The 24312-nt window shown below is 32.4% G+C and overlaps 1 protein-coding gene and 1 long non-coding RNA gene across 19 annotated transcripts in view; one reads left to right on the forward strand and one right to left on the reverse strand.

The window, feature by feature from the left end:
- The window catches only part of LOC115209152 (polypeptide N-acetylgalactosaminyltransferase 1), a 612460-nt gene that overhangs the window by 12924 nt on the left and 575224 nt on the right, over nt 1-24312 (reverse strand). For 16 of the 18 annotated variants that reach the window (XM_036502216.1, XM_029777469.2, XM_029777478.2 and 13 more), the window contains 3 exons: nt 19365-19504; nt 18878-18976; nt 4866-5000 (listed from right to left, as the gene is read on the reverse strand). In XM_036502216.1, the coding sequence (XP_036358109.1) occupies nt 4866-5000; nt 18878-18976; nt 19365-19504 (374 nt within the window). Of the gene's footprint in view, nt 1-2074; nt 2207-4865; nt 5001-18877; nt 18977-19364; nt 19505-24312 lie in introns of all 18 variants that reach the window. The other 2 variants (XM_036502222.1, XM_036502255.1) reach the window with 2 other exon arrangements.
- On the forward strand, nt 1170-21633 carry LOC118763053. Its single transcript, XR_004998804.1, has 3 exons — nt 1170-1185; nt 6292-6296; nt 21387-21633. It is a non-coding gene; the product is annotated as an uncharacterized LOC118763053 (long non-coding RNA).

Here is a 24312-nt window from a genome sequence, read left to right on the forward strand (position 1 = left end):
AAGAAGTCTTTTTCTAGTTGCTATACCTGCTTGAAATTACAGAAAATCTCCCTCAAATTGCACCATACTAAGGAAAGGGAAGACACATTAAACAATGTAGTCTCCACAATGTAGTGTGTGTATCATTTTATTACTATCATTATTTATCTCACATCCTTTCCCAAGTTTAGGACTTAGTTCTCAAAATCCTTCATTTTGATATAATTTAATATTTATCTTAAATCTCTGTTGATACTAACTTTCCTCAGAAGTAGCTCTCATTTTAAGGTGTTGATATGAAAACCTTCCTTCACAATTTCATGTAAGACACATTTCTATGTTCTAAACTTTATAATAATAATGAAAAAGTTGTTTTATTAAATCTGTCCAAATTCCTTATTATTTTCAAAATTAATTGACACTTGTAGACAGGTGCATTTCATAAAAAAAATATAGTGGTAAAAGGCTAAATATTCTAGCTGTTTTTAATAAAATTAATTTTTAAAAGATATTCAATCTTACCTAACAGCTAGTGTCACCTCAAAGTCATTCCTCACTGAGAATGACTTCTCAAAGTCATTGCTCCTGCAATCTCACATTTAACATTCAAATACTTGCTCAGTTTTGTTTTCTGTTTGTTTTAACAGACACTTTGACTACTACAGAAATAATAGGTTTCCTACTCACTATTAATTGGTTGCAATTAAAGATGAAATTTAGAAGTCTTTAGACTCAAGATTTCATTAGGGCAATGATCATATTTCATTGCACTTTAACAAGTTATTACTTCTCCCACAAACATAATTTCCTTTTTAGAACTTTTTAAGTAGTTCTATAATGTGACAAGATTTTATTACTAATGAGAATTTTCTAAAATATATCTGAATTTATGGACTCTGTTTAGTAACTCTTTATGACAAATCCAAGCACTTGCCTGCATCATTATCCCAGTATCTGATATAGTTAATAGCAATCTTGAAAAATGAGTTAACATCACTTCAAACATTAAGAAGAAAATGCAAATGTACATCTGGTTTTACATTTCCAGTTATTACCAGAAACTATGGAAGTGTGAAGAAAATAGTAACTTAAAACACTTAAGTCTATAATTGGGAATTTAAGAGAGCATGGTCAGAAGTAAACTGTAGTTTGCAGATTTTAGCAGCCACAAACACATATACATGTACATGCAATGTATGTTTGTATGTGCATGTGTGTTACTATAAATACTGGGTGCAAATAAAAGCAATATTTAGCCCCTGATTTTGAATCGGAATGAATGTGGATGAAATGAAAATCTGTCTTCCTACCTCATCAAGTGTATTATTTTCCAAAGAGTAGTGTGACAAAATTACATTAGTGATAATAACAATAATAGTTGATTACATATATCAACTCTAGTGCTCAACTGGTACTTAATTTATCAACCAGCAATGGGATAAAAGGCGAAGTTGACCTTGGCGGAATTTGAACTCAGAACATGAAGATGGATGAAATGCTGGTAAACATTTTTGTCTAGCACACTAATCATTCTATCAGCTCACCAATAATAATAATAATAGTAGTAGTAGTAGTAGTAGTAATATTCCAGTACATCTATGAGGAGGTTGTCTAAATAGTTAGACCTACTAAGCTATTTTGTCTAAATATATATATATTACACAGACACACGATCCTCTAATGAAAACACATACTTGCAATTAGTTATTTATAAAACCACTTCAGCACTTAGCTAACATCAAGAAGCAATATGAATTCTGTGTTTTTGTGGGCCTCTCTAGTTATCAAATACAATTATCTATCAACTAGGCAACAATATCACTAAATAAGGGAAATATGCAGATGTGCATGTTTAAGTGTATGCGTGCATGTGTGTATCCTTATGGGGGCTTGGTTAAGAGGCAGTTGAGGGTATGTTAGAGGAGAATTTAAACACTTTTTTTAAAAGGGCAAAAAAATAAACAAAAAAAAATTAAAACCAAAATCAAAACATGAAAAGTTGAAGAGGAGAAAAGTAAGTGGAGGAGGAGGAGAGGAAGAGGATGAGGTGGAGCTGTATGCCAGATCCACATGTTAATGTCAGTGAAAACTATACCTGCTTGTTGTATTCCCACCCGCCATATGCATTAGGACAAGGTGTCAGTACCACTTTTTCCCTGCGTGTATATATGTGGAGACACATGTTCTCATCTAGCATTATCTGTTTCTTCTTGGTGAAGGCAAACACCTACGACAGACGTCAGCAACAAGGTATGATGGAATGGATGCCCACGGCATGCAAACAAACAGAACGGACAATGGTTACATAGTAAAAATAATTTACACTCATCAAACTAAAAGAAATTTAAGCACATCTAACACATATACACACACACACACACATGCATGTGTGTATGCATGTATGTATAAGTGAAGGATTAATTAAACGGTTGGATAAGTAAACAGGCCTGAAACAAAGCCTTCTGTCTTCAGCAGCTAATAATAATATAGGGATTTAGTTATTTCCATTGAGTTTTTTTTCCTCTCATCTTTTCAGTGGATGGAAAGGAATGTTTTAAAAGAAAGTAATATTAAAGACTTAATTTCCTCACAACAAAAAATAGGAAAGAAAAAACCTCAAAGAAACATCAGCTGAAAGAGAATATAACAAGCTTAACTCAGATCTAAACCTGCAAGCAATCACAAGGCACACACACACATACATACAAACACGATAAACAAAAAGACAAAAAATATGTATAAAATAAATTACACATTATAAACAAAATGAAAAAGAATAAAAAACACAAACATAACAGCAGCGGCAGCAGCATAAAGAGAAGAAAAAGAAAAAAAAAACTTTTGTCATCTGAATGAATGGTGATCGAAAATTTACTGCAATTAAAGAGAAAACTTGAGCTATATTCCAATGGAGAGGTAAAGCTGACACTACTATATGAAAATAATAATATCAGTGAGTTAAAAATTTGATGCTTGAAAAAGAGAAAAGATTGTAGTCACACTAAGTTTATCCGATACATTTGTGAGTTTGCGCATTGGTTGTCTAATATATTTGTATGACTACAGATGCCATAGTTGGGATATATATGTTGGTGACATATGACTGTGCCAGAGCCAGAATACCAATGTAAACTGTAAAGTACACACACATGTTCCATGGAATTCAGTTGTGAGTTGGGATAGAGCAAGAATGAGCAAAAATAATAATAAAAGAAAGTAAAAAAAAAAATCTTATTAATTCTATGACAGTCATATCTTTAACCCATGTTAATTTTCCTATAACTTCCACTCCTGAAGCTACTTGTTAGTTTTTCTATAGGATCTTTAGAGAACTAATAATCAGCTGAGTTAAAAGCTGCAACAAAGTTTTTATCAACAGAAAAGAAGTAAAATCAAATCATAAGGTTTATGCCTTTCCTTGAAGGAAAAAAAATGTAAACTATAGCAAAAAAACTGGGTTGAAATGAACAAAATTAACTTTTAATTGTTATGAACATTACTTAGTAAATCTTGGTCTATAATATGTATTTGTGTGGGTGTGTGTGAAAGAGTAGACACGCACACACACAAGCATGCATGTACATTTATGGGCATGTGCTTGTGTAAGCATGTATAACTAAATGTACATTGTACATATGCATACTCTTATATATACACATCACATATACATTCATTTAAAGCTTAGATTTTTATGCTGGCATGGGTTGGACATAAATAAATTAAAGCAGGATATTATGGCCAGATCGCTTCCTGTCAAAAACCCTTACCAGTAAGTAAGAGATATGTCAGAGCCACAGGTTATAATATCAACAAAGAATCTCAACAATCAACAGTAGAGCAGGTTCATCACATTTCATTTCAGCATTTAAAACATCCTCCAATTTCAATGTCCAATGTTTTGCTACACATGCAGCATCACACTTCATTTACATGCATCATACAATTGCCCTTCACTCAGAGAGAATTCTTTCTCTTACCAACTGAAATAACATCTTGAATTTTTCACTCTGCTCCTATTATGGCTATTGTTATCTCAAAACACCTCCTTCCATCTAAGTATCAGAAGTAATCAACTGCTTCTAGAGAGTCTTTCAAATATTTGGAAGAATTTATTTTATGAGTGCTCTTACTGCTAACTACTCCATCTAAAATACAAAATTAGCTTCTCTTTATATATATCATTAAAGAACCCACTTCAATGTGTTATATTAGAATTTAAATTTTCTCTAAAACAATACAGTATCAAAGCATTAAATGCAGTATCCCTTTCAGTTCCAGCACAAATTGGTTTCCTGAATTTGTAAATTATTATGCCATGAAGATATATTTCATTCCATTCAAAATATCTAATACTAATTATTATTTCTAATAATGAAGAGGGCTGTAGTTGATTTTAGAAGAGGGCTGTAGTTGATTGAATCAATTCTAATACATGCTTAGTATTTATTTAATCAACCATGCGAAAATGAAAAGCTAAGTCAATCTTCTAATGTAAAAAGAAGTAATCCAACTAAAAATTATTAGATACTTTACAGTTACTACTATCCTAAGCCTTTTTATTTTGCTAAAATTAAAGCATAGGACAGGTACCAATACTAACACAACTACTAAAAATAATAATTTCCATTGGTTGCCTATGATTTTATTTTGAAAGACCATGGAAGTTCCACAGCATGAGAAGAGTCAACAGCTACCTGTGAATAATGGCATGACTAATGTACATAAACAGAAAATTAATGTGACTGAAATAATTGAAAATACTAATATTGTACTTAAATTCCTTGATAAATCAACTAAATTCTAAGCATGCAGACTAAATAGAATTTTTTTTTTTTTTTTTTGAGGAGTTGTTTAGTCTTCAGATCTTTGTCTGAGGACTCTCATACCTCTTTGTCATATTCCCAGATCTGGTTCCCGCCCAGACCATGGCACTGAAATAATTTTACAGGGCCACCCACAGCTGAAACATCGAGACACACATCGTCTGTTTGGAGAGCTTGCTTTTTTGTATAGGAAAAAATCTGAAATCAATCAAGTGGGGTAAGAACTTGTGAATAAAGCAGAGTTGAAACATAAACAGAACAACATTTAAACAATTTAGCTTGAATACAGCAACCAAGAATAAATAACAAAAAATAATGGACATATTCACTACAAAACCTTGATATATTTTGAGAATCTATTATTTTCATGAACTGTCTCAGTTGCAGAAAAGAATGATATACAACTCTTTTACAATCTCTGTATAATATTGATATGATGTGTCTCCCTGTACCCCAAGTTCCTTCCACTGTTTGGGAGTGGCACCTCTTCCCACAGCTCTCCTTGTCCATCTGCAGTACATGACCATACTAATGCAAATGTATCTCTTGCATGCCACATCCAATGCTTCTTATGTCTAATGTTTCTCTCAGGGTTCTCGCACTCTGTCATGTGTGCACACTGACATTACACATCCAGCGGATCATGCTAACTTCATTTCTTTCGAGCCTATGCATGTCTTCAGCAGTCATGGCCCATGTTTCACTGCTGTGAAGTATGGCAGTTTGCACACATGCATCATACAATCTACCTTTCACTCTGGGCAAGTGACCCTTTGTCACCAGTAGGGGTAAAAGCTTTCTGAACTTTGCCCAGGCTATTCTTATTCTAGTGGTAACATTATCTGAGCATCCGCTCCCGCTACTGACTCAGTCACCTAAGTAACGGAAGCTGTCAACTACTTCTAGCTTTCCCCTCTGGAATGTGATGGAAGCTGTTCTCTGCACATTTTCAGTGTTTATTGCTCCTGAGCATTTGCCACTCACAAAAACTATCTTCCCAGTTAGAGTTCTGCAACTACATTATACAATGTATCCTTCAATCTTATAATATTATAGGGCGTGATTTGAGGGTGGTTTAATTGTTACTTCTCAAAAGTTAATTGTCCACACAGAAGCTTCCTTTTCTATGTGTTTCATGTACTCATACTGACATCATGTATTCAGATAGTTATTACTAGTGCTTACTAATGGATATGAAAATGAATTAAGCAATTTCTGTCACACTTTTTTTTTATTTGGGTGTATGTGTGAAATTGTAGTCTGTAATTACATAGGTACACAACTTTTTTGACTGATATTATTTAGTTATAAGAGCTTGTTTCAAATATTTTTTCTTCAATATTACTGAGTGATCAAAACCTATTTTCCCATTTACTCTATTCTATGCACACATATATAAACACAAGAAAACCTCCAAGTGATCACATGAATTGCTAGAACTAGCAACCACATTTCTCTCAAATCATTTTACGAAAGAAGGACGAATTAGATAAAGTGATTCTGGGTGCACAGTGTCTTAGTTGGCTATGAAATGAGATAACCATAGAGTTGTTTGCTTAATCAATACATTCTCTTTTGTAACAACTGCAGCAGTGAATGAATTAGTGGAGCTGTAATGTGAAAGTTACTTTCTTGGTCCCTCACCCATAGGGGAGAGAGAGAGAGAGAAACTGACCTCAGTACTTCTTCACTAGTACTTTTATTGACCCTAAAGTACTGCCTTAATCAGAGCTGACCTGGAGCTCAACAAAAAGAACAACATCATACAGCTACAAAGAGTAAACATTCATAAATGTCAGTATATACAGTGTTGTATTTGGCTTTCAAAGTTAGCATTAATTGCTCTCTACAGCCATTACACCAATTTCAATAGTAAGTGGTATATATTTTGCATCAACCTATAAAAAGAACACCCATATTAAAAAAAAAGGGGAAGAACACATTGGATAATGTAATCTAACACATACAAATAGACTGGATGGTTATAGCTGAAACACATTTGATCATAATTCTATTAGATTAGGACATTAAGTAGATGCATGCAGGGTTGTATTAATAGCATTTTTGCAATCTTGAGCAAAGTAATGCCCTGGGGTCTATAGTATCATATATTGACAGAAAGCCATACTAACTGGGAGCCTAGTTAGTATTGCACCACCAGACCCATGAGCCACCCCAGGCAACTGCCCAGTATGCCTATGCCTTTGGACAGCACTTTGTGCATACACACATATAAAATTCAACTTCTCCAGCAACTTTTTATAAGTCACAGGCAGCAACTCAAAAAGTATCTAAATTTTATTTAAAAGATTATATTAAATTCTATTTTGAGAGTGGGTTAAAAAAGAATTTAAATATTTTAGTTTCTAGATGGTTTAAATTAATTTTTGTCTTTTTCTTGTTGCAATACATTAACAACAACAGTTCAGAGTAAACTAATAATGTTGATGTTACAAATTTTAGTAGCTTCAAAAGCTTTACTTTTGAATTTGAGCTCATCCAGTCATCAAATGAATTATTTTAATTGAAAACAAACATATAATTAAATTATTTTTACTTTCAATTTCAAATCAGACCTAAGCTCAAGTTTTTAAAAATCACTTTATTTAATCCTTGATATACATCTTCAGTTCTCTAGAAACTTAAAACCTTTTGTAATGTATTCTCATTTGTTTATCTCCATCTGACTTCTACTGGAAGATAAACTATAAATATCCTTTTTACTTTTGTGAATGTATTCCTGATCATCATTATCATTACCATTTAATGTCTGTTTTCAATGCTGGCATAGACTGTATGGTTCAACAAAGGCTGGTATGACAAAAGACTGTGCCAAACTTTAATGTCTGCTTTGGCATGGCTTCTATGGCTGGATGCCCTTCCTAATATCAATGAGTTTAGTATGTGTACTGGGTACTTTTTAGGTGGCATTGGCCCTAAGTTTACCAAGTAGTTCACAAGATAAGACCTCTCCCCACTCACTGAAGGGGAAGGAAGTAGTATTCAGGAAGATGGTTTTATGATGAGATGTTAAGTATGATAAGGGGACAAGAGCAAGTGGTTACCCCAGTTAGAACAGGTGGAAGATGGTGGCAAAGATTTATCAGGACCAATACATATGTCTTTATTTCATTAGGTTTTTCCAAGACTAAACAAGAAGTGTTTCTAGTGTGTTAAAAAGAAATGGGTGGGACTGAAGGTGGAACCATATGGTTGGCAAGCAAGCTACTTGCCACATAGCCACTCCTGCATCTTTTAAATGTATACATTTCTAGATATGTGTCATTCTGATATTTTTGATTGGCCTAGATATGTTGACTTTAAAATCTATTTTTATCTTGAAACTATATATCAATTTACTTTAAGTCATCAAAAAATAATGTGCTGATTTATTTAGAATTTTGATGTGTCATTTATGTTTATTCACTGCTATGGAAAATTATGAAGTGCTTGCTCTTTGAAGGACTGTAATAATTTATTATTAAAATAACTGTTGAAGACAGATCTAAATATAGCCAACACAAAATAACATTTTAGAATACTTTTTACTCTTGAGTTAGCAGTTTAGCATAGTTTATGATACAAAATATGATAGAAAATATATTTATTTACATATATAGCCAAATCCATTTTCACAAAATAAAAAAATTTAATGAATTTGAACCATTCATAAATGAATTTTTCCCAGATTTTTGAAAAGCATACCTTTCAAAGATTTGCAAAGTATTTCTGATTTAACCGAGTTTCATTGTTCTTATATTTTTTTAAAATTTTATTTTTTTAAAATTTTATTTTTTTAAATTTTTTATTTTTTATTTATTATTTTTTATTTTATTTTATCTAGTTTCAGCTCACGAGCTGTGGCCATGCTGGGGCACCGCCATATATATATATATATATATATATATATATACATCATTCAACTATGGTAGTAGTTGAATAATATTCTTAACGTAACTTTTTTGTCGCAGTTGGCATCTTCCAAGCAGTCTCACTAATTCAGTTTTAATCGAAATCAAATTTAATTTTTTTAATTATATTTGACTAGTGCTAAGGTACAATTAGACATAAAATACTTAAAATCTGGTGCAGTAGAACAAAAGTTAAGAGAAAACATATATAGACCAAACTGGTTGATTGATGGGTAGTAACGTATAACATTGACATTTTGAATCCACACCATTCTTTTAATTTTGATTAAGAATTATTATATTGATATTAATATGGAAGAGAAATGCTAAAGGTTTCTTAAAATTTTATCCATTAGGAAAAAAGATATTTAATTTTAATTCTCAAATTTTTATCAATTTTTGCATGAATTAAAATTTTTTTTGCTTAATTTATTGTGGTATGGCTTTTTAAAGATCACAATTGCAGCGTGGAAGGTGTTTATAAGCCATTTAAGAAACACACAAAAGCCGTTCGATTCACTTCAACATTTAAGTTTAATTTGTCAAAATATTTTCGTCGCTAAAATCCGCGACCTGTTCACTGACAAAGTCCGTGCTGCATCTCGAGATGCAGCACGGACTTTGTCAGTGAACAGGTCGCGGATTTTAGCGACGAAAATATTTTGACAAATTAAACTTAAATGTTGAAGTGAATCGAACGGCTTTTGTGTGTTTCTTAAATGGCTTATAAACACCTTCCACGCTGCAATTGTTTTCGTTTCAGCACACGATCTCAGATCAAATTACTTGCTATGCGAGTACATCTCCGTAATTTTTAAAGATCATTTTTGAATAAATCATTTTAATAAGATATTTTAGTTTTTCTTTTTTTTTTGATTTTGTCTCTATGAGCAGTACTGAATCATGTAGTGGGGCTGTTCAGAAAAGGCAAATGACAAAAATTCAAATATTTTAACACTCAATTTTCACTATTTAAAAAATTTTCAAACATATATGAGTGTATAAAAATAACGCATTGAAGAAAGGAGAAATTAAAATCTCTACATATATAATAGAATGAAATACTAAGGCAGCAAATACTCAAATTGTGTATATTTGTACAATTCTATTTACAAATACATAAAGTTTAGCTATTAATTCTATCCTTTTAAAACATACAATACTAATAAGCTGGGAAAATAAACAATACCTAGAGATAATTGGGAACATCCACCATGTGTGCACAGATTGTCAATGCCAATTAGTCTGTGGTACTCCCTCTCCCAACATAGGGCCATGCCAGTTTCCTCCAATATGAATACAGAAAACAATAGCCCTATTATATGTACAAAACTATATAATGCATACCGCATATAAATAATTTCCTCTTTTGAAAGATATTCATTTAATTTATATATATTTATATATATATATATATATATATATATACACATGTATTTGTTTCAGTCATTTCACTGCAGCCATACTAAAGCACTGCCTTTAGTTGAGCAAACCGACCCCCAGGACTTATTCTTTGTAAGCCTAGTACTTATTCTATTGGTCACTTTTGCCAAACCACTAAGTTACAGGGACATAAACACACCAGCATTAGTTGTCAAGTGATGTTGGGGGACACAGACACACAAACATATACATATATATGATGGGCTTCTTTCTCTCTACCAAATCCACTCACAAGGCTTTGGTCAGCCTGAGGCTATAGTAGAAGACACTTGCCTAAGATGCCATGCAGTGGGACTTAACCCAGAACGATGTGGTTGGGAAGCAAGCTACTCCTGTGCCTGTATATGTAATGCATACATATAAATCAATGACACATACCTAATGCAATCAAGAGTCACCAGAATTTCTGAAAACACCCCACTCCTTCAAGTCAGTATCTCTCAATAGACAATGTTCTTAGTAACAGTTCGCCCTCTTCTCGTTCCTTGTCTGTCTGTCTCCATCACCTTAACCCTTACATCTGAGAGTTTGTGAGCTCTAGAGTATGCCACATACAACTGCCTGTGACTGAACACTGGCTGAGGTAAGAACAATCCCATCTTCTTAAATGTCTGCTCTTGTGACATGTTAATAGTCATGGCATATGACAAATGGACAGGAAACAAGGTGAATGGCAAGTTAGGGTCACTTGGATCAAGCTTTATTCTGGGGACGAGGACACGTCTGCCAAATAGTGAGCCTCGATTGAATGTTGATGCATGGCCACTACTTCCAGTCTTGTACCATTGCAGAGTCCATTCTGGATAGAAATGTTACGAAGAAGCATTATATTGAGCAAAATTTTAAACTCAATTTATGAGGAGGCATTCGTGATGGTGTTAAAGGATTTAGAAATTTAAGTGGATAGTGTTCAGACTCAGCAGGATCATCTGTCAAAAAATTATCTGTACTATAATAGGTGCGGCAGTCACCTGGAAGTTGTCTCAAAACTTCTTCACTGATCAGGAGGCAGTTTGTTCTTTGACGAAAGAATTACTCTGCTTCTTCTTGCTTCCTCAGATGTATTGCTGAAGATATCCACCACACACCCACGACAAAAAAAAAAAACCTCCACATTTTGAGTAATATTATATTTCAATTTCAAAATTTGATTTATCTATTTATTTTATTAGATAGATATATTTGTCCGAATATATAACATTTGATTTCAATTTCAAAATTTGTTTCATTAGATATATAGATAAAAATCCCATCCCTGATTTACAGTTTACACATATCTATACATATCTATATACATGTGACACAGAATGTCACATGTTCACAAACACACACTATCACTCCCTCTGACTCTTTCTCTCTCACTACTTCTTTGTTGCTCCTCTTATATATTGTATGAAGAGCATAATGGACGGACAAACTAAGGAAGGAACAAGCAGAATTATTATATGATTCAGTATTAATTTAATTTATCTAAAATAAAGTCATTTTATTAAATATATTCATTTGTAACTTTGTCTCTGTACAGTACTGAAATTATATTAATATGAAAGAGAAATGTTAAAGGAATATATTGGTAAAGGTTTCACAAAATTTTATCTATTAGAAAAAAAAGATATTTAATTTTAATTCTCAAATTTTTATCAATTTTTGCATGATATTCAAGGGACACTACTCATACATGACTAATTAATTTTATAGTAAATAGAATATGATTATTTGTGACCTTGTCTCTATGAGCAGTACTGAAGTTTGTAGTAAGGCTGTTCAGAAAAGCCAAATGCTACTTGTAATTATATTCTATTCAATATTAATTTAATTTATTTAAAATAAAGTCATTTTATTAAATTTGTATCATCATTTTTTTTTTTCATTTTTTATAAAATTCTTTAAATATATTCATTTGTAACTTTGTCTCTCTCTACAGTACTGAAATTACAGTATGTACATTATGTCCAGAAAAGGCAAAGTTGCAATGATTATCATTCATTTTAGAATTAATTTCTAAATGAGAATTGGTCAAATGAAAAAAAAAATTTTGTTTGAATTTTCTTGGAAATTTTTGAATTTAAAATGACTGCAAAAAGTGTTAATTTTATACATTTTTAATTCAAACTTTATTATTATTGCAATGCCTGTAAAAGCACTAGACTAGCCAATGAAAAATGTGGACGTATAGTAACAATATTCTTAAAAATTAAACCTGGTAAAGTAGAGGACAAGAAAAAAACCCATTAAAATTAGAGCTTAAAATATTGTCGCTAAAATTAAAAAGTACCTCTTAGATACATTTTCATATTTTTTTTAAAATTTAAAATTCTAATTTTAGCAGCAATATTTTTAAGTTCTAATTTTTATGAGATTTTTCTTGTCCTCTACTTTTCCTGGTTTAATTGTTAATAATATTGTTACTATGCATCCACATTTTTCATTGGCTAGTATATATATATATATATATATATATATATGCAGTTGAGATGTTCACTTTATGAAAAAGAGGGGGCAAAAAAGCATACCAATTATTTTGTCTTATTTTATTCTTGGAGCTGTAACATTGCCAAAGTTTTGAATCCATCTCCCCCAACCAAAAAAAAAAGCAAAAACTGTGTAATTGAATTTATCATAATATATATATATATATATATATAATATATATATATATATATATATATACATACATACATACACACACATATACATACATACATGCAAACACACACATGAGTCAATCCAAAAGAACTAGTTGCAACACTATCAAAGTTGATTACTTTTGTTCTTTGCCAGTGTAAAAATGCATCATCAGAAGTGACATGACAATGAATGCTGAAAGCTGAAACATTTAGCAGTGCTGTGTAGACTGGAGAATAAAAAGTCGTCATTATGAAATTAAAAAGAACAATGATAATAGAAATTGTGATTCAGATTTATTCAGACAGCTTAGCTAAAAGTCTATGCAGTAACATTTTTCAGTTGATCTTAACAAAGCCAAGTTATAGTTGTATTATTGGTGAAAACATAATTATAGAAGTGAACATATGAATAGTATTAAGATAATCTTCCTCTAACACTTCTGCAAAATATATTGAGATGCTCTATATATCTCCATACCAAATATTGAGATGATGAGATGATATTTCTTTACATCCCAGTATTATGGGCTGAAATGATCTTTTACTATATTTGAAATCATTTCCATCTCTATAATTTTATATCTACTTTATATTTTCTGCTCTATTTATAAACTGTTATTTTAATGTATTGTATTTCTTTAATAAAATGATAGTCTAGTTCAGTAAATCCTATGTAATACTCCAGGCTGTAGATAGTACATGAAGTAAAGTACCTAACAAAGTAGAATTGCAGCTTATCAGCCATTGCAACTTTAGCTGGACAACATAGATAAGCCATAAAGTACAAGATAAAAATTTGGATATTGTTGTGAAAATATGTCTTTGCACACCAGTGTTGACATCATTGACATGCCTGTGTGATAGATAAATGTAGCTGATAGATATTTCAGGAGTTCAGATATAAATTAATGGGTGATCAGAACTCTTGATTTCAAGTGATTAAGGAAGTTGTGACATTCAGGTCTTTCTAAATATAATAGCAGCAACTAGTATGCTGGAAGTTTATTATTTACACTATGACATTTATCTTGCCTTGGTTCATTTATTCATGTAATTATCAATTATAATTATGAATTACCTTCAACAAAGGAAATAGTAGTAAACATCATTATTCTTATATTGGCATGAAGCCAATATAAGAGGGGAATTTATCATAGTGAACTAATAATGTCCTTTTTTTTTTTATCAAATCTGAATGGATAACTATGGGGATAACCTGAAGAATAGGGTCATGATGTCAGTGGTCAAGAGATTGACCAGAAGAGGAAGTGTGAGAGGGGAATTGGAGGGAGAGAGGTGAGTGTCAGCCTCTTTTTGCCCACCAGAGGAATTGCAAACAGATGCAAGGGAATTCGCTCCCGGGTTGGTCAGATAGCAGCTGCTTGTACTGGGTGATGGGTAGGGCAAGACTGTCAGAGAGATTACTACTAGACAGGCAGTTAATGAGAGGAAGGTAGGTGAATCTCTTTTCATTTCCTATGCACGACAATAACATAAGTCAACTCTGCAGGATATGAAGTCAGAAGATAGAGGTATAGGAGCTAAATACTGCTAGGCAGTTAAAGCTTACACTCCACTGTTTCTTCTTACTCTACTGCCTTACACACAGAATATGTAATTTTAAGATCCAAGGATCCAGGTGTAGGAAGTTAGTAAGCTTTGAGCAGTCTGTAGTGGGTATAAAAAACAACTTTCAGGAACAATAATTGTTTATTGGTGTAGAAGGTTGTAGGTTTTTCCCATACCAAACTTTGATAAGCTGAAAAAGTTATTTTATAGTTCATGGTTAGCAAAAAGGATTGCTATGAATGTGAATAAAAATCCAAATTGAGGGAAGGGAGTATGTAAAATCCAGGTTACACAGGTTTCTTAGCTAGCAGAACTTTGGAAGTAGTAATTACTCAATGAGGGGTGCTCCACTAGCTACTCATCAGGCCAAAGATACCTTAGTTAAATGAAGGTTACATTTTAATATAGTAATGTCCAGAATTGAACAGGACTAAAAAATATACAGTAACAATAAAAGGAAGAGCCCACGACTTTTTAATTATTTTGGGCAATACTTTCTGAACATGATATAAATGTATTAACTTGCAGGAGATGTAGCCAGTAGAGTACCCTTTATAGCCTGGATTTTGCCCATTCCAATCCCTCAATTTGGATTTATATATATATATATCTATATATGTATATACATGCATTTTTTCTCTCCTTGTTTTTTTCTGTGTATCTTTCTGTCGAAGAGCGTAGGCTCGAAACGTAAAAGACTTTTTCTATTTCTATTCCTGAGCGCTATACTAATACATTTGTTTGTTTGTACTCCACCTGCCTTCGTCTTTTGTTTATTTCCGTAAACTTTCCCGTTATACATACATACATATATATATATATGTATAAATATATATATACACATGTGTGTGTGTGTGCATATATATATATATATATGTATACATGCACATGCTAAATATTAAACAGGTAAAGAATTGTAGTTAAAGGAATAATGGTGCATATCTTGTTACTGAGATGTGGAGAGTATGTAATTTCATCTATTGCAATGAGAAGGGGATGAAATGGATGTTAAAAAGGAGGAAAGACTTGAAGGAGTAATCGTGAAGGAAAAGTAGTTTAAGGTATTACCCAGTAAAATATAAGTAAAAATAATAGTTCCTGATTCAAGTATAAGGCCACAGTATTTTTAGGGGAGAGTTAGTCTGTACACTCAATGCCAGAACTTAGATTGGTAGTTTATTTTAATGAATTTGAAAGAAGGAAAGGCTAAGCTGATTTAGGTAAAATTTGAACTCAGACTGTAAAGTGTTAGAAGAAATGATACAAGGCATTTTTTCTAATGCTCTAACAATTCTGTCAGTTCCAATGATCCACCAGGCCACAGCCATATAATAATGGTAGTTTGTTAGATAATAGACCCATTATAAAAAAACGGTGACAATCTAGAATATAATCAAAAACATTGTAAATTTACTACTCCATGGTGAACTAAATATATTACAAAAATTCAAAATAAAGCAAAGAAAGAACAATGAATAAAATAGTCTTACCAGCCAGCTGCTTTTTTTAAAAACTGTTTTTTTCATTTACATCAGTAAATACATGTATGATGACAATAAAAACATAAAACTAAACAATATATTACTCAATTCACAATTTTCTGGATGACTCATGGAACAATTGTACATTCAAATACACAAAACATGTTAAGTAAATTATAACAGAAATTAATATAGTAATGTCCAGAATTGAACAGGACTAAAAAATATACAGTAACAATAAAAGGAAGAGCCCACAACTTTTTAATTATTTTGGGCAATACTTTCTGAACATGATATAAATGTATTAAATACAAGTAACTGCAAAATAAGTTAACAATGTTACATATTTTAATGATAAATCAAAACATATGTGGGTAGGCAATGTTGAGGAATTCTGCATTACAAGCAAAATACTCAATAAATAAATATATGTAATCTTATAGCATATTAAGGTAATAATATACTGAGCTGACCAAAGTAAAAATGTTGATGAAAGGAAATTCACATTGAGTAGATTTGCAAAGTCAAAGTAAAATTGTTTTCTTTCAACTACTTTACATTAAACATATTAAGTGAAATGTATTTAAAGAAGAAGCTTTAATGATAATAGTTTTGAAATTTTTGATAAAGTTGATTCAGTGCCATTTCCTCAACAATGTGTTGTTGGACAATCAATATTTTTAGACTGCTTGTATATTTTCTTGGATTAAGTCTACATTAAAAACACTGTAACCATCACCAGCAATGTAACAGAGTATACCAGGATGGTAATTCAATGATAGAACACTACACTTGTGTTGGTAATTGATGAGTAGTTTTCTGGTTTATTGGTTCTTGGTGTGAATCTAGTCTAAAGTGACAACATTCTACCCCTTGTGTGATGATAAAATAAAAACCAATAGCATGCTAAAATATGGAGAAAAACTAGATCTTATTTAGTGTGTTGCATGTGTCTGTCATTTGCCTCCAAGCATTCAATTGGTTACAGTCTGCTCTAGCAGACTAACCAATTGGACCATATAATGGAATTTAATCAACTTGTGAGAGATCATAAATATGCTAATCAATTAAGTATAAATACAAGCTTCAATTAATTCAATAAAAAGAACCAAATCTAATTATTGCAAGTGTAACTACTGCACCTTTTACATCATAGCATTAACATGATCTTATTAGCTGAAGAGGCATGTAAGTTTAAATATTATTCCAGAACCATTTTGTACAGGAGTTCTTCAGATTGATGATCTGCTATGTCAAACAGAGGGCTTGTTTTTGCCTCAAGGAGATCATACTATATCTCCAGCAGGATTTAAACACACAAGTCAGGTACAAGTATACCAAATTTCCTTACAATGTCTTCCAATAAATATCAATAAAGATTGCTCCAATCAAATAAAACTTCACTTAATTTTATTTTAAAAGCTTTTACAATAAAACTCAAAGAATTAAATTTCAAAACATTTACTTCCAATCGAAAATTTACCAAGTTTCTTCTTGGTTCATAGTATAAAAATGTTTGCTTTTGTTTCATTACACAAGAGAAAAAGTTTAAAGCACAATTTCACATGGATGAATGGAAATATTAAACAACCAGCTAATCACTTTAACAAAAGAAATTAATAACAAAGCAAGTCTATTCAATGATCAGTTTTTATGCAAATAGCACTAAAGTAAACATAGGTTTTATCAACTAGCTAGTTATTTATACACACACACACACACACACACAAAGTATTATTAGTTGCCTTTATTATTCTTGAGCCCCTGGGAAATTTAATTTCTAGTAATCTTTTATGGTGTAGCCTTCAAGACGAATAGCTATTTATTGTAGTGGAGATCCACACAATCTATGCTAGCTTAAGGAAGTGGACATTAAAATGGTGATGATAAATAATATTAAGCAATTTCTATATTCTGACTTGTAAACAAAATTAATCCAACAAAAATTAACCAAACCAAGACATTAATACATATATACTGCTAATTCATATTCAAGCACAAAAATCATTCTAAGTATAAAAGGAGGTCACAGAGTAATGTCCAAAATTAACACGACCCAAAAGTAATTCCTATATTTTTACTCACTGACTAAATTGACATAAAATAACAAAAAAAAAAAAAGAAAGTAAATTGATATACAATTTATCATATATATTCCAATAGTCTGATTGCCTAAAAGGAATAACATAAAATTAATTTACAACATAAATATTTTTGAAAGCATTTGTATTATAAATGACACTAATCCATTTCATATATATATATATATATATATATATATATATATATATATATAGATACATATATATACATACATATATATATACACACACACACATATGTATACGTACATACATATATATATATTCACACATGAATGTCTATGTACACATATGCCTATATATATATATATATATATATGTATGTACATACATATAAACGTACATATATCATCATAATTTTACATCCACTTTTTATGCTGCCATAGAAAGACGAGTGAATATATTTCTAATGTTCCAAATTGTATCCGCTTGGTTAATGTGAACTAGAACACTAAATTTTATTACAGGGCTCAAACTATGTCAGACAAGTTCACTTCATTATTCATAATTTACAGTACAGGAAATTAGCAGTAAGTTACCATTATAATGCTCAGAGTTAGCTAATTAGCCAAAGGAATGTTATAATCTGAGCAATTTCAAAAAAACAGGTGCTAATAATACAGTTACAAAATAACTGGATTAAAACAGTCTTGAATTTTTTTACATGAAGTAGGAATACACAACCTCAAATAATATAATGTAATTGAAATTTATAATCCTGCACTAAAATATATACTCATAAATATTTTAGATCATGAAATTTATTTAACTACTTTTAAACTTACTTTTAAACTTATATTACTAATTATTTATTGTAATGTAATTATGACTAAGTAAACACCATATTTTTTAACTTTTATATTTGCATACAAGTTTAAAAAGAAATCTAATGAGAAAGATATAAAGAATTGGGTAAATAGCAAATAAGTATATTGGTCTGACCTGATTTCCTCCAAAACCATGACAAGATACCATGCCGACTTTTTCACCACTCTTCCGTCCCATGCTATCAAGACACAACCCACTTGCTTTGTTTCGAATCTGGAAAATTACATTAGAACAGGATGATACGTAATATGTAATGGCCTCTGCTGATAACAATGCTGTATTCTCAATGTTTAGTAACTGGTATAGTTTTCTTGAAAGCAACTGATTTGATTTTTGTGCTACAGACTCATTATTTCTCTATTAAAAGCAGTAAAACATCCTAATATTAGCAATATAACAACAAATATTTAATGGTGTTTAGGCAATGGACAATCATTAATGTGTTAATCTATCTGAAATACTACTAAACTTATATGTAATCAATTTATTACTTGGTTAACAAGAGAGATCAAAATAATAGGAAAATTATTTAAGCTACAATACTCAAGCTACACCATTTGATTATATTACAACAATAGATTAAATACATGAGTAAACTCACCTCTCCAACAGAATAATAATCCAATGGCATCTGAGATTCAGGGTAAATATTCTCAAGGTACCAACGGAATGACTTGCACTTTTTCTTTTTTCGGAATTCAACACGCTCACTAATGTCACCAAAATCAGCTGACCTTACACCTATAATCAATCAAGAGAGAAGGTTAATTTTATTTTGTTTACAATGATGTGAAAGCCCAATCAGGCTAATCTCAATTCCTTACAGTTTTAGCAAAATATTCAATAATATAAATTGTTAATACCTATCTATTTTTTTCTATTATGAAATTTATCTTAAAAGGGGCAATGGAATTATCAGCATCCTTATCAGTACTTTATATCTAGCAACATCTAATACCTAATTAGTTAGAAACCTAAGCAAACTGAATACAGATTTCTAAGTTAATACACAACAAAGTAAAGATTCAGGGTTATTTTTAAAAAAACAAGCTGCAATGTGGAATATTAATGAAGATCTATACATCAAACCTAAAACTTTCAAATAGAAATTCTTTGATGGCAGCAACCTTTAATGATTTGAAAGGCAACCCAGTTTAATTTCACACCGTTTCACAAAACCTTCTTTGCCTTTATTTAATTTTCTTAAAATTTTAACTCAATGTACCTCTGTAACCCACTAATGTGAGCATTTTAATGAAATAACTGATTAGCTAAGTGAAAAAAGAAAAATCTCTAAATGTTACTTATAAAATAATCAGCCATAATCCTAAGCAAAATTAATAATAGAGACTTTACTGTATTGGATTCAATACTTTCTAGTTAGGGATTTAATTATTGTCAACCTTTCAGACTAGTGGGAGTAATGAAATAAGTGCTAATTATATAGCAGAGCCAATTATTAACATTCCTTGTGCTGCCTCAACATTAAAAAGTCACTATTATTAAATAAAAAGACTAAAATAAAAAAAAAACCTAAATGTGTTATTTATCTCGCTGCTTGAGCTCATGCTTTCGTATGTCCACTTTAATAGTAGGTGTCTGCTAATGCATAAGCTGTGATAAAAGTTAACAGACTAACTGTAATGAACATTGATTATTACATGATTTGTAGGAAAAGACAGAAATAAAGAAAAAAACTTATAAAGTGATAATGAGAAATGGACATTCTAAGTGGAAGACCTGCTGAGAATGAACTAAGAGGTCAGATAGATTTTAGAGGCATCATCTCATGTCAGCAGAAGAGATGACTGCACTTATGGATAGGCAATGTGAGGGGTACATGAAATAACCATGGTAATGATAAGGACAATGTAATGGTTATATATATCTAACACAGCCTGAAACAATAGAACAATCATATAAGAAGACATGTAATGCAGACATAGTGCTTTTATATAGGTTTCATTCTTATGAAACAAGTACAATGAATGTTGGAGGAACAGTAAGTACTCTCACCAACTCAAATGCTGCATTGTAGTCAGGCTGGGGTGTTAGACCATCTGTTAATTTAACAGTAATTTATTCATGACATTTATTTTATAAGCTGTGAAATGAAATGAAAAATTAAGTTGCCCTTTGAGAAAATTTGAGCATAAAAGCAAACTACATAATTTAATACACAATACATCACCATCCCGTATGATCTTAATTTCTTCAAAATTTTAAAAACAATGACATACTTTCCCAATAGTTACTATAGCTTCCTCAACAGTTACAAACTAACTGCTGTTTATTTCTACTAAGGTAGATAAAGCAATTAAGGGTATGAAGATGGAAAGCCCCTGACCCATCAGGAATCACCACAGAGATGTTTAAAATATCTGGCAGTGTTGGCTATAGTCTAGTCACCCATATAGTCAATCAGGTGATACATGAAGGAGTCATACCGAATGACTGGTGTAGCAGTACCATATTCAACTGCTACAAAGTTAAAGGAGATGTATTAGATCAAATAATTAGAGAGGTATCAAGTTGTTGGATATGGTAATGAAAGTCATGGAGAGGGTCATAGCCCAACTAATTAGGGAGAGAGTCAGTCTAGATGAGATGCAGTTTGGGTTAGTGACAGGGAAAAGCACCACTGATGCCATTTTTCTGGTAAGACAACTACAGGAGAAATACCTAGCCATAGATAAACCTCTGTATCTGGCTTTCGTTTACATGGAGAAAGCTTTGACAGGGTCCCCTGATCACTTATCTGGGGGTCAATGCAGAAACTAGGGCTAGATGAGTGGTTTGGGAGAGCTGTACAGGCCATATACAGGGATGCTGTTAGTAAGGTGAGGGTTAGCAACAAGTATAATGAAGAATTCCGGGTAGGATTAGGGGTTCACCAAGGACCAGTTCTCAGCCTCCTCTTATTCATCATAGTCCTCCAGGCAATAACAGAAGAATTCAAGATGGGATGCCTCTGGGAGCTTATCTATGCTGATGACCTTGCTCTAATAGCTGAATCACTATCAGTACTAGAAGAGAAGTCTCAAGTGCGGAAGCAATGTTTAGATTAGAAGGGCCTTAGAGTCAATCTAACAAAAACCAAAGTCTTAATAAGTAGGAAGGCAGACAAAACACAAATCCCTTCAGGTAGATGGCCCTGCTCCATCTGTAGAAAAAGTGTAGGTAGAAACTCCATAAGATGTACCTGGTGTAAGTACACATAAGAGGTGCAGCAATATCAAAGAAGGCTAACTGGGAAGATAGGCTTTTGTGTGTGGCAAATGCCCAGGGGCAGTAAACAGTGAAAATGTGCAGAAAACAGCTTCTGTCACATTCCAGGGGGAAAAAACTAGAAGTAGTTGATAGCTTTTGTTACCTAGGTGACCAAGTCAGTAGCATTGGTGGTTGCTCTGAGAGTGTAGCTGCTAGAATAAAAATAGCCTGGGCAAAGTTCAGAGAGCTTTTACCTCTGCTGGTGACAAAGGGCCTCTTGCTTAGAGTGAAAGGTAGACTGTATGACACATGAGCGAACAGCCATGCTGCATGGCAGTGAATCATGGGCTGTGACTGCTGAGGACATGCGTAAGCTTGCAAGGAATGAAGCTAGTATGCTCTGCAGGATGTGTAATGTCAATGTGCATACACGACAGAGTGTAAGCGCCCTGAGAGATAGGTTGGACATAATAAGCATCAGATGTGATGTGCAAGTGAGACGACTGTGCTAATATGATCATGTGTTGCCTATGGATGAGGACAGCTGTGTGAAAAAGTGTCACACTCCAGCAGTGGAAGGAACCTGTGGAAGAGGTAGACCCAGGAAGACCTGGTATGATGTGTTGGAACACGACCTTCGAACGTTGGGTCTCACTGAGGCTATGACAAGGGACCGAGACATTTGGAGATATGCTGTGTTTGAGAAGACCCTGCAAACCAAGTGAGACCAGAACTGTGGCCTATGACAGTGCAGCATAACCAGCCCATTTAAGAGTACCCTTCAATCATTGGGCAATAAACTGCACTTATGAAGACCTGTTGAGGCAAGTGATGTCGTTGTGATGGCCAATGACAGTACTGCCTGATTGGCATCTGTGTGGTGGCACATAAAAAGCACCATTTGAGTGTGGTCACTGCCAGTGTTGCCTGACTGATCCCATGCCAGTTGCACATAAAAAGCACCATTCGAGTGTGATCGTTGTCAGCACTATCTAACTGGCTCCTGTGCCAGTGGCATGTAAAAAGCATCATTCGAACATGGTTGTTGCCAGTGCTGTCTAACTGGCTCCCATGCTAGTGGTATGTAAAAAGCATCATTCAAGCATGGCCGATGACAGGGTCGCCTGACATGTAAAAAGCACCCACTACACTCTCTGAGTGGTTGGCGTTAGGGAAGGCATCCAGCTGTAGAAACATTGCTAGATTGGATTGGAGTCTGGTGCAGCCTTCTGGCTTGCCAGCCCTCAGTCAAACCATCCAACCCATGCCAGCATAGAAAGTGGACGTTAAATGACGACGATGACGATGATGAGTTAGCTGTTTTATTTTTTTAATTATCTTTCTCAATTGAACATTTCTAATTTAACAAAGACTCTTTAAAATATTTCTAATACTCTCAGGCTTAATTTATTGCTTTTACTAGCTTATGGAAATTGTTCTTTTGCAGAAGACCTGCAGTTATCAACTGTCAAAGCAATTTTCCTTGGATATAGCTTTTGCCCAAATGCATATGCATGCACACATACCAATACTTTTTTTTTTATCAACAGCAGAACTTGAACTAAAAAAATGATTTTCTAAAGTTTAAACTGAACCTCAAATACAACCATCTCAGATAACCTCCAATGTCAATGGCTTATGTTCTTCTTCTGCAAAACGACTAATATAAATAATTGTATTGTATGACAATCCAATATAAGATACAGCAGAAGCAACATAAGCATGAAGCACTATGTTTAGCATGATCTAAAGAAGTGAGTATCAATATAAATAAAAAGTATCAGTCAATATAAACAGAAATTAGCATTGGAAATTAAAAAAGGAAAAGATAGTATAAGAATTATACATCAGTAGAAGTAGGTTAGAAAAGAATCAGTCAGTAAATATATATTGGAAAACAATAGAAGAAGCAGAATATGTAGGAATCAAAAAAACAAAAGGAAGAGCAGTAATATTTGTAAATTATATTTACAAATAAAAAATTGTTGAAGCAAATGCAAACAGGAAATAATGTAAGAAGCAGTATAAATAAGAAACAGAAGCCATGTAAATAGGTAGCATCAAAACCAACAGTATGAAAGAAAATAGCATAAGAAGTAGCAATAAGAAGAAACAGTAGAATAAATGGAAATATAAATATTTGGATTTCTACTAGCAGTCTGAGACATCAGCACTGACCTCTCTTAATGATTTACTGGGTAAAATTGCTTGTAGAAGAATTAAGGTGTTGATTCATTGATCATGACATGAAAAAGAAGAATATGATAACGACAACTGCCCCTCATCAAAGCATATACATAACTTCAATTACATGTTTGTCAAACATGTTCCATTCCCAT

This window comes from Octopus sinensis, linkage group LG1 (assembly GCF_006345805.1).
Source record: "Octopus sinensis linkage group LG1, ASM634580v1, whole genome shotgun sequence".
Taxonomy (NCBI): Eukaryota; Metazoa; Mollusca; class Cephalopoda; order Octopoda; family Octopodidae; genus Octopus; species Octopus sinensis.